This window comes from Dipteris shenzhenensis, chromosome 4 (assembly GCF_047967505.1).
Source record: "Dipteris shenzhenensis isolate YYH24624 ecotype China chromosome 4, Dip_SZ_1.0, whole genome shotgun sequence".
NCBI lineage: Eukaryota > Viridiplantae > Streptophyta > Polypodiopsida > Gleicheniales > Dipteridaceae > Dipteris > Dipteris shenzhenensis.
In genome coordinates this window covers 26,203,374-26,215,977 of record NC_141599.1, presented here as the reverse complement: position 1 = coordinate 26,215,977, position 12,604 = coordinate 26,203,374, and the positions used below count along the sequence as shown (strand labels likewise).

Here is a 12,604-nt window from a genome sequence, read left to right as displayed (position 1 = left end):
GTGTAAGCACAAGCAAGATTGTCTAAAAGCTTGGTCAGAAGGGTATATAGAAGGTCATGTCATGAGTTGTACACTACAAAAAACCCGGTAGAGGTGAGCAAAAGAGTCCATTGTTGAGTCGATTCCTCGTAATACTTTAATATTTGGATTATGATACCTCTGTCTTGCAATCTCTCACTCATGATCTATTCAACCGAACTGCAGTCTACATCTCGTGGGTTAAAATCATCAGGTTGCCAAAGTATTGAGTCGTTTTGTATAACGTGGGTTTACTTGACCACCAATTTCCAACACCAAAGCAGTTGTGTTGTAGGCTCAACACTACAAGCTCCCTCGCGGTTGATGTTTCTTCTGCTGCTGCCTTTGAGCTAACAAGAGCTGAACTCTCAAGCTCCCTCTTTGCTTCAGGTAACTCACAAAGGCTGTATGGTGATATACCCCACCTCCATAGAGCAATCAATGGTGTGATACCAAATGTAGGTGTAGGAATAGGAGGTGAGTACAACACGTACGTAGAGAGCCATCAACTCAGTTGTAGGAATGAAAGTACATGTACTTGTATTTATATACAGGCACTAGTACATAGGAAAATAATGAAAACGATATACCTTTGTAAGACTAGAATAAGTCCAATCATACAAATTTAGATTTTTTGTTGTTCTAAAGACAAAATCTACACAGAAAATAAAAGAGAAAATGAAAGAGCATAAAAAAGAGGTAAACCAAAACTTTTATGAAAAACAAAAGAAAGACATACTTAGCAAGCAAAGCAACACTTATGTTGTCATCAGTGCCCAAGCATAAGCAGCTATACTGGGTTTCTAAAGACCCGCGAAGTCTCTTGGGCAAACCCAGTGCTTACTAAAATACGTCAAAAAAACAAAAGAGAAAGAAAACAAGAAATAAAGAAGAAAGGAAGAAAGTGACTAAGCAAAAATAAACAAGCAAGTCAAGAAACAAGAAACAAAAAACAAAATCTTCCAAAAAACTGAAATTAACGCTCGCTCTCTCACTCTCTCTCTCTCTCTCTCTCTCTCTCTCTCTCTCTCATTTAAAACATAAAAAACTAAAAGGACCATTTACACTTATGTATCGCTTCCTACAAAGAGGCAAAATTACAATCCTAACTTAGAAAGCACAAGCATACTCAATCAAACTCTCTTTTGAAACTAAAAGAAAAACGGGCTATTCAGCTCCCCGCTCTTTATTTTCAGCTTATGTTCAATCATTCTAAACATACCTAAGGCCGATACACCATAGATAAAAGACTTCATATCTAAGATTGTGCGTACTTTTTTCATTATTTTCCTTGGATTATACCTCTTGTGTAATAGTAAAGTAATCAAATTACTACATTGAGTGATAAAAGACTCCTTAGTTGTACAAAGGCGGAAAAACCTATGGAATTGGGAAGAAATGACTCCATATTTTGCCAAATCAGAAATGTTTGAGTCAATGTGAGGCATTTTTATAATGTGTAAACCACTATATGCAGGTTGTTCATGTTTATCGTAAATATCAACCTCTAATCCTATGGTAGATTGAGAAAGTCTAAGATCTAAGAAAACACAAGAATCCCCCCTTGAAATGCAGTTCAGTTCACAAGAGTCACGAGGATAGATTCCTTCTCCAAAAGCACAAGCGTCTTTGTACATTAAGTCTTGAAAGTTAGGAACATCTGGTACAAATAAATCATCTATAAAACACCTAACTTGGCTAAGCTTATGTAAAATGATAGGACAGGTATTGATAGAAATAAGACGTTGCATAAACTCAAATTCATAAGTGAAAAGATAAAAGTTTGCTAAAAGGACGGCACAATTAGTGCCCATGGGGATTCCTATAATTTGTTGAAACAAAGAATCACCTATTGTGATGTAAAGATTATCTTTAAAAAAATCTATCCAAGAGCAAATATCTTTAACATTTACTACCTTTGTGTATCTTTTCTTTTTAGAACCAATGTCATGATCTTTATTTTTTAGCCACCAAAAGTCAAAGCATAAGGTTGTTTTCTCAACTTTTAGCACTTTGCATCTATCTTTATCAAATCTCAGCTTGAAAACTTCATCCACTAGCTTTTTTATTCTAAACTTCAGGTCTTCCAACTCGATCTTTGTGTAAAGCGTGGTAAAATCATAGGTTTGAAGGAGAATAGGAGACTCTTTTTCCTGAATCCTTTGAGAGAAATTAAAAAATTTTACAACAGGAATCACTCCTACAGAGTCATTTAAAATCCAGCTTGAGTGCGAGGGGACATCTGCCTCCTTTAATAAGTCCCTCCAAAGTTCATGGACACTAGGCAACATGGCTTTGAAGCAGTAGCTTAGCCATTTAGAGACATCCGTCAAAGTAGTCTCACAAGCAGCTGCAATAAATCTTGGCTTTTTTGGAGTTTTGTGAAACTTTTAAGCACAGCACAAAGAAAAGAGATACTTGGATTGCAAACAAACCCATAAGACTTGCAAAAACTCTGGTGTTTTGAGATCAAATCCTTTTGAGAAACTAAGGCAGGGGTGTAAGTTTTGGCAGACGAGTTCACTTCTCTCAAAAGACATTCTAAGTAAAACTTTTTACAAATAAAAACAAAGTTATTGGAACATTTATCCATATAAGAAATGACAAAATTCCTATGGAATTTTCGAAGAAGAGTTTCATCTTCTTTAGAAATATGGTTACTTTGCTTTGAGCAATTAACCGAAGGAACTTCTTCTAGTTTCAATGCAACTTTCTTCAAAATCTTCTCTTTCCATTCTGATAAGATATTTTGAACTCCTAAACATTCTTCTAATTGCAAAACAAACTTTGAGATTCCCTTATCGATAGCTTTTAAAAGGCAAGACTCTTTAAAAGAGTACAATCGAAATTTCATGCCTTTCATGAAAAGGTCTCTTAAGTTACTAGAAAGCAAAATTGAGGTATCAGCTGTGACTACATGTCCTAAATCAGCATCAATAAAGCTTTGGAATCTCTTACTTTTACAACAACAAGGTTCTCTAAGGATAGAAGATTTTGAATGCTCTGAAAGCCTTTTACCTATCTCTCCATAGTTGAAAGCCTTTTATCCTAAAGTTTTTACATACTTCCAAGCTACTACTGGATGCTTCCAAATTCTTCTCACAAAATGAGGGAGAGAATCCATTACTTCAGGAGACTTCAAAATTGAGTTTAAGCCTATCTTGTCAAAAGAGGGAGAGGTAAAAATACAAATCAAGAGTTCCTTATTTATATAGACTTCTTTGCTTTGAAAGGAAGCTTTTACTTTTAAGAAGCGATCCAACGAAGTTTTAAGTTGTATATAATGGAGCTTATTTAGATTCAAATCCTCAAAAGAGAAGTTTTCCAAGGTGTATTGAAGTTTCAAAAGAACTTTGACATTATAATTTTCAAAAACTTTTAGTGAAAAACGACCAAGAGACATTAATCTATCTAGGTAGAGTAGTCTTCTTTTATAGTCTCGAGAAGCAAAAACTCTTGGAACTGAGGAAGTTAAAGGAACTAAAGGAGGAGGAAGTGGCGGAAGAGGAACTGACAGAGGCAACTCACAAACAACATGTGAGATTGCAGGAGAGCTAGGACAACCCCGTAACATAGCTTTAGGTTTCCATACAAGGTTAGGGGTATGACTATGTTGGTAAAGAGGAATGTTAAAGGGCTTGATATGAGTTCTCCACATCAAAGGGTTATGTTTAGAGGCTCTTTTATTTTTACGAAGAGTTGATTTTCCTTCCAAATTAAAACCTCTTGGGAAGAAAGTGTGTAAAGTTCTCATCCAAAACAATTCACGAGGACGAGCAGCCTTGTAAAAATCCTTGGCATTATTTTTATAAAAAAAACTATTCTATGTCCTACACATCCATGGCCTCGTAAATGTTCTACATGTTCATCATTGCACAGGATAGCCACTTTCCTGATTTTAGAACTTTTACAACAAAAAAGAAATGGCAACAAGAGACAAAGATGCACTTGTGATCATTTGAATACAAGGTTCATGGAGGTGTCTTTACTTGAAATCTTTTCGTTATATCCTAGCTTGGGAGAAAATATAAGTAGTTTTGGAGGAATACGCCCAAGGAGTGGTCAAGCATTGTAATTAGGGAAGGTTTATTTTGAGTCTTTTTTTTCTTTGCTGTGATTTTTTACCGACTCTATAGTCCCTAGATTTTCACACCTGGCAAGGTGCATAAAGTTCATTAAATTCTGGAAGCACACTAGACGTCTAACTGATTTCTAGATGGGTGATGAGACACATAATTTGGATAATATAATCTCATAAGGACACCTAGAATGTACACAAAGCCATCATTCAATATTGGCAAGCATACCTGTATAAATTATGAGAAGGACTATCCATGAGCATTTGTTGATGATAAAACACACTTTAGTACTTGATGAAGAGTGTCTAATATTACATACCTACTTGATAGCATACTTGAATAGTCTCTTTTCATAACAATCAAGAACTTGCAAGGATATATAGATCATAGCTTTACAAGTCATGCGATGTACCATGTCATTGACCTAGCCTAATGACATAGAGATGAAAGAAATAACAGTGTTCACCTGGAGTGTATGCATTGCTTTCTCTGTGAAGGTTGTCACACTGGATCTCCTATTCCAGACCAAGTCATCTGTAGAACTTAGTGTGGTGTTGAGATGTCCAGCTCCATTCCTGTTGGACTGGCAAGCAGACTCTGCAGAGCCTGTAATACATCTGCTATGACGAAGAGAGAGTTTATTGTCTTTCTGGAACGGGAAACACCCCTCCAATGGGGAGTTCTCTGCATCAGACTCTGTCACTCTCAAGCAAGAGCTTCGCTCAAAATAGCTTGGATCGCAAGGGTTCCCACTGTACACTTTTCTTATTTCTGCCTTGCTTGTTTCCTCTGAAACAATCTGCATTTCATTGGGCTTAGTGTGTACATATCTCATGTATCTTCCTTGGTAACTGCTCATATCAATCAATCTAGGATCTGCTGAACTAAGTTGTGCAGCCGACAGCGAACTTGGAGACCTTTTCTGCCAGCAGGTCCATGAGCTCAAATGAATGGATGCCTGGTACATTTGTAATTTGGAGCGCAGTACATGGAGCACCCAATGAAGAAACATCCGTTCCACATATCTCCTCTCTTCAAACCTTTGTATTAACCAAGGCAAACCAGACAATAATTTACTAAATTTCTCACTACTATTCACTGCCTCTTTTTCCAGCTTAGCGGTTTTGATCGATGCTCGCCACATTGATAACATGATGGAGATCACCTTATGACCTGGCATGGAAATTTTCGCCTCTCCTTTCCGTACTTTAGGAAGATTGTGTACATTGTTTGGATTGTGAGAATTTTGCAGGTTCTGTATATGTATAAATCCTAATTTTCGCATAGAAGTAATAAATTTGTCGTGACCTGGAATCGGAGGGTGCACAGCGTTTGTCAATCCTTTTGTAGTTTTATCCCTGTTTGTCATGGTCATATTTTGCAGTTCCTTTGATAAAGCTTTGAGTTGTGATGCTGCTGCAGCCCATCTCCATTTCCAGGATATGCATCTGGACAGATAATTAGTGAATTTTTGGGTGGAATCTTTGATGGCCACTGCAGTGATTCTTTCCTGGGAATGATTTTGACTCGACAAGATTCTCTGATTTTGGAAAAGGTAAGGGGAACCCCTTGTCGTGCACTTACCATCCCCAGGCATATCAATGTCCAACTCAAGATATGATTTAGACGAAGTTTTGTTGATGCTTAACGGGATGGACCTACCACGAGGATAATCCAGAGCATCACCTAGGTGCACTGTGTCAGTGGAGTCCAAGTAAATGGCTATTGGCTCTTCTGAGTTAATTTCAGATCTGTGCATAACGCTTTGCACCTTGTTCAGCTTATTGGCCAGCCTCTTCTCATATCCTGAATCCTTTCCACCCTTCTGTATAAAGATCTCCAAATTTCGCACATAAGCAGTAAGCTGCTTCAGATGCTCGGCTAGTTCTACAGAAACTGGATCATTTGCTTTTGACTGCTCATCCTTTTTGCCTCGTAAAGTAATGTCTAGTTCCTGATCCCACCCCCAAAGAAAAAAACGTAACTTTTCAAATTATGTTTTTGTTTCCGATCTATGATTCCTTAACATGTTGTTTTCCTTTAAAATTTTCACAGTTTGATGCTATCAGTATAGTAGCCCTGATATAGTTTAAGATTTACATTTTTCTATATTTAACTTGATTGAAATGCTAGATATTCAACAGCATGATGGATCAGTCAATGAATTCTGATGTTCAGCAAAGAATTCTTCCTGTTTTTTTGAGAAGTGGTAATGTATGACTAACAAAATTTTGTGAATATACATTTGAGAGAGTGCTAGAAACATTACTCCACACTATGCACAACTCGTGCAAATCCAGAAATCTTTCTTCTTATTCTTGAAAAATGAGGAATATACACAATGTCCAACAACTAATATGAGCTGATTTGTTGCAATTCCAATCTTCGCATACAACATGTTTTAAGCCTGGACAACGTTTCTGCAGAAATGATACAAGATGGGGTGATATGATGCATTAGAGTCAGTGCAAGAAATATGAAGGCCTCAAGAGTGTTCATGTCCGTGTAAGTTAGTAGATGAAAATCTAGTGACCAGCCTCTGCCTCAGACAAAGGATCTGGAGCCCCTCTCACAAACAAAGTGGCTATAAGCACGTTTCCTCCCTATTTAAGTTGGATCATGAATGAGCATCGAGCCTCCACCACATAAAAGAGAACCTTACCAACAAAGTGAAATTAGGTGTGGTGTTCGATATGCAAATCCCTCTAGGATGATACAATGGCTGGGCCCCAATCGGGAGTGTGTCCTGTAAACTTGTGCAGAAACTATGCTCTTCCACCAGTTGACATGTCTGAAGCCAAAAGTTAAAGGTCTGTCACATCTTTCACTGGGTCCAAACTAGCCCTATACCCTAGCGAGTAAACCCCGACATCATCTGAGAGTTCTTCTTGACAGGGAGTGCCTAAGGAATATTCACTCTTTGCATGCAGTAGATAACCTAACGTCGCACCGACAAAGAGGAAAACATAATAAGCCAAGGAGAAAACCGTTGATTGACCAATGGAATGGTTGTATAAGATGGAAGTCTATCAAAATTCGCTGATGGCTAAAACTGAATCACTATGAGTATCTTGAGCATACTGACTGACCTTGCGAAGTGAAAATTTTATCCACATACTTTGGTCCTCAAAATATTGTCAGCAAATGATGTCTAGTATGAGAGGCTGCAAGGGCTTTTACCAAAAGTTTATAGACCATACAAATAAGAGTTCTCTATTTTTGACTACTTAGCAAGATTTATCCCCCCCATAAAGGTGATCAAACCTAAGACTAACTCTTGGCCCAAATTTCCCATCTGCAGCCTTTTGGTAAAATCTTGGAATAGATAAGGGTCTGTTAAGTTCAAGGATGCCCTATGGAAAGATTGTGCTCAAATAGATGACTCAAGTAAAGATAGAGGACTCATCCAACTCTAGAAAGGTCAGAAGGCATTTAACACATGAATGCAAGGAGTCACCAAATTAGTGTTGGAATATGAAGCCAAAGTGAGTCTAAAATGAGTGTTCTAGGTGTGTTTTATAGTCTAGTGAGTCCTAGGCATGCCATGTGTCATATTGGGAGATATCCCATAGACATTGTGACTTTCTAGAGTCTAGTGGCACACTTTGGGACTTTTATTTTTTCAGTTTTTTATTTTTTCACACACTATATAAACTGTAAATGCAAACTGTCACAACTTCCCTATGCTAGGGAATGCCTGCAAACCAGACAATCGACGTACAATAGATTCCAAGTATATAAGACTACTATCTTTCTCGGGTGCAGGCACAGTAATATTCCTCCAAGCCAAATATGTGTGGTAGCAAGCTCATCAATCGCAATCGCACGTGAAAGCTCTTCATGCTAATCCACGAAACCCCAGTTCCCTAGATGGATCTGGTTTGCCACATGCCTTCATTCTAGGGTACCTCTTAAATGCATCTTTACTACTCCTCTCTTGGGATATCAATTAATTCACTTGCCCCTAGGCACATTTATACACTTAATGCATTTAAGACCCATAGCCTTAGACCCATCTAATTAGTGCCTTGTCACCCTCATCAAGGACCTTGACATTAATCCTTTTGACCATTTACATGAAGCCCAAATACATCAAATCGCAATCGCACGTGAAAGCTCTTCATGCTAATCCACGAAACCCCAGTTCCCTAGATGGATCTAGTTTGCCCATCTAGTCAGTGCCTTGTCACCCTCATCAAGGACCTTGACATTAATATTTTTGACCATTTACATGAAGCCCAAATACATCAGATCGCAATCGCACCGTGAAAGCTCTTCATGCTAATCCACAAAACCCCAGTTCCCTAGATGGATCTAGTTTGCCACATGCCTTCATTCTAGGGTACCTCTTGGAGGTGACTTCAAAAACCTGGAGTTTGGGGAGGACAAGCAAGGTGAAGCCTCTTTCTCGGAGATGCCAGTGGCCGAGAAGAGGACATGGGAGTAGTTTATCTTCACGATCTGTGGCAGGGATCCTTGGCAAGAGGCTGAGTTTTCCAAACTCGTTGGCAATCTCCGCTTCTCCTTTGGGCAGCATCAACATGATGGTCTTTTAGAGAGGCTACTCAAATTCTATGTGGGGGGTCAGGCTATGCATAGGGGGGCAGCCACTGACCATTCACTGATTGTTCTACACCTCGGGCAACCCCGTCAAGGACTTCCCTAGAAAGGGATCCATATTCCAGAAGCCTTGTTCAAGGATGAGGTATGGCAGTGTAACACTTCCAAGATTTCCAAAACACTAACCATGTTTAGATAAGTTGTATCGGGTAGTTAAATAAGAGATTCAAAGGAGCAGTGAGGAGCTCCAGTCTTAGGCTCTGCAAGCGTGTGAGAGAGCTTTGAGACGGGACCTAGCTTCCATTGAGCGTCTCAAAGAGCAAGACTCGGGCTCTCAGTGGCCGACGGATCAGCACGAGTGTGTGTGGCCCCAACTTTCGGAACACGGACTCCATCGCACATAATTCTCTTATCACTCATCCAGGGCCCAGTGGTGGGTACAATAGGGCGACAAAATGATCAAATAATTTTTTTATACCACTAGGCCTCGGTTAGAGCCTCGGTTAGAAGGCACACAATTGTAGAGATTGAGGAATGGGAGCGGACAAATGCACTCTGACCCGCAAAATGTCATGGGTCCATGCAGCTCGTGGGGTTTGGACTCATATCTCAATAGTAGAGCAGGCAATTAGAGGAGCCTTTCACTTCACCCAAGATCAAGCGAGTATCATACAGGAGCAAGCTAGCTACAGGGGCTTAGACAGGACATCTTATAGCTCCTATTGTAGAGACATCCAGATGGGTAGATGTGGCGAAAGGGGAAGTTGCAAAGACATCCAACAACACTCGCGCCCGACTTGCACAGCCATGGAGGAAAACTTGACACCCTACAGATTGAGGAGAGATGCATTCTGCTACAACACTGGGACATGGCCCACAAGGAGGGGAATTAGGCGATAGAACGAGATGGACGACTTCTCACCGGTTCCTGTCACGCACCTGCGTGCTCCCCTAAATAGGGGGCGGTGGAGTCTATGAGACTTAGGATGTCGAGACTCTGTCTTGTACCATCTAGAACTGCAATGGTGCCTTATGGTCAGAGCCAGGGAACTTCTCGAAGTCCTACATAGTCTTCTACATAGAGACACATCAAAGTCCAGAGCACACACTACCGGTAGTTAGCGGATACACATGGGAGACAGCATACAAAGACAAGACGAGGGATGCAAGTGGAGTATAAGGGTCAAGGGTATGGCAATTCTTTATAGATCATCCCTCAGAGTGGCGATCTCAGTAGAGAGGAGGGACATTCATTTCAGATTCCTTTGGATTCGGATGGCCCATAGCTAGTCAAGACCTTTTCATCGCAGTATGCTAGACATCTCAGTTTGCCAGAGATGTAGGCGAGGCGACCGAGATGTCACCATATGCAGGCCTCCATCCGGACACTATGGACTTCTTGAGCCACATAAAAATCCTCCTCCTTGGGGACTTCAACATGAGCACAGGTGCACGTCAAGTATTACTTTTGGACTTTGGGTTGGTGTTGTCTTGCTACCAAACATTGATCTTGACGATGCAGGTTTGACACGAGTCTCCATTGATAACAGGCCCCAGTCACATCATACGGACATGCACTTTTGGATATGGGTAGGATGCATGATCTTATCATTTACAAATGTCTCAGACAATGGCCCTCTTCATATGGTTTCACTTGTTTCCCACATGGGAGAAGGCTCCAACGTAGTTGACTACATCATAGGATCCCCTACCTTCACATCGCGTATCACTGACTTCTCTGTTTCACCACCCCCTCCAAGAGCAGATCACACCTATCTCTTCTTCAATATCTCCACCTCTCCTCTCACGACACCCCCACACCACCGATCACTCACACCACTTACCATGATATACACTTTGACCATAATCTCTCACCGAAATATTTCGCACGACTATACACACTGCTCACACACATTGATCACATACCACTATTAGAGGACTGCACCGCTCCGTTTCACTTCACGAGGCTGCCCTCCATGCCGTCCCTACATCATTTGCTCCACATGGCTTCCGCCCCTTGGTTCGATGCCTTGCAATAGTTGGTACGATGGTGAGTGCAAGGCTCTTTACCGCCAACTCGGATTTGAGACCAAGCATAGCCTTTTGAGCGATCCAGAGACAATATGTGAGTACCACCAACTGGTCGATGGAAGAAGCAGGACTTTGTCCATCAAAACGAGGAGTTAATAAACATCTTGTTTAGCAACCACTCCAAGGACTTTTGGTCGCAGTTCCTTGAGCAGCGATCCTTGTCACCTCTCACAGACACCCAGATCTGGCACACCTATGCATGCACACTGTGTGATATCCCCACCAGCCCACTCCTGACCTCTCGTACTCACCTCGTCCTAGGGGCGGTGTCAAGGATACAGCATTAAAGCTCCATAATACGGAGGGAAAGATCATGAAGGACAGTGCACTGAGTTTATTGCATATGGGATAAACACTCTAGCCCCGATCTTAGCAAGCTCTTCAATGATGCAGTTTGTCTTGGCTTTTCACACACCTGAACTCTCAACACCATCATACCCATTCATAAGGCACGAGACCCCATGAGCCGGAAAAATACAGTACCATCATGATCGACCATGTCATGTCTAAGATATATGCATCAGTATTGACACTGAGGTCAGCCGATTCACAGAGATGTAGGGACCCAGGCCACAATGGCAGATCGGATTCTAGGGCATGGAGGCAAAGGGTCTATTTTTGCTTTGTGGATTTCCGCAAACCCTTTGATACAGTACAAAGAGCCCACCCTATCGAACGACTACAAAAGTTGGGTTATGACCACGAGATCATATGTGTTGTTATGGCACTATACGAGAGGGTCTCAGGTAGAGTCCAAACTAGAGCTAAATGGACAGAGGAGGCCATGAGCACTATTGGGGTCAAAAAAGGTTGCCCATTATCACAAATCTTGTTTGGGCTCTATACAGACAAGCTTGAGACTGTTATGGAGGCACTGGGGGGGCCGGATGTCCTCTCGTCGGTTCCTTGCTTTAGATCCTGTTATATGCAGATGATGTGGTGCTATTATATTCTTCTGCAGAGGGCCTCCAGAGACACTTAGATGCGCTACAGGCATTACGTGAGTCATAGGATGCGAGGGTCAACATTGGTAAGACCAAGTTTATGATCTTCAACACATCCTGAGCAGCCATGCATAGAGAACGGTTCACATTCGATGGATCACCGGTTGAGATTGTCTCATCATGCACATACTTGGGAGTTCTCTTCTCTGGCCCTATTTTCACGATGAGACCGGCGATGCAGGACCATTTGAGCAAAGGTAGCCCGGCTAGAGAGACAGTGCTTCCACTCACACTTTCACGACCCTCAAACCAAGGCTCTCTTTTTTGACTCCTTGGTCCGGCCAGCAGGCATATATGGCAGCCCCTATTGGGGGCCAGATCTCTGACATGCAGATTGGACTAGGGTAGAGTGGAAGTAATTTGTCGCCACAAAGGACGATAATGAGAGCCCAATCCATATGTACTGATTGCTAGAGAAAAGGGGAGCATAGTACCAGTATCATCTATGACATCAGCAACCGAGGTGATGCCTTTAAACGAGACAAAGTAGGAACGTCGAGGTTCCTGTAAAGCCAAGGGAGGCTGAAAGACTTTCGACCAGTGAATGCTTTCAGCTCTCAAAGAATTCCCAAGCAAAGATTGCCGTCCATTCCATTCCAGATGAGAAAGAACATGCTTCCAGTCAAGAAAAGCAAGCAGGAGACAAAAGGGCATCCAGGCAAAGTGCCATCAGTGCAGCCAAAAAAGAAATCCCAGTGATCGAGTTGCCAATGACCAAACGCATAAATACTGATATGAGTGACCAGAGTCCTAATCATAAGAGCCCAAGGCTGATCACCTTGCAGAAATTGCAACAACATTTTTCCCCTGTGGGCAAGAATATGCACATGAATATCCGTGATGTTCAATCCA

General features: G+C 41.3%; 1 protein-coding gene across 2 annotated transcripts in view; it reads right to left on the bottom strand.

Annotated features, from left to right (window-relative positions):
* The window catches only part of LOC147902652 (uncharacterized), a 51,630-nt gene that overhangs the window by 30,594 nt on the left and 8,432 nt on the right, over nt 1–12,604 (bottom strand). For both annotated transcript variants that reach the window (XM_087373586.1, XM_087373585.1), the window contains exon 3: nt 4,564–6,051. In XM_087373586.1, the coding sequence (XP_087229712.1) occupies nt 4,564–6,051 (1,488 nt within the window). The remainder of the gene's footprint in view (nt 1–4,563; nt 6,052–12,604) is intronic.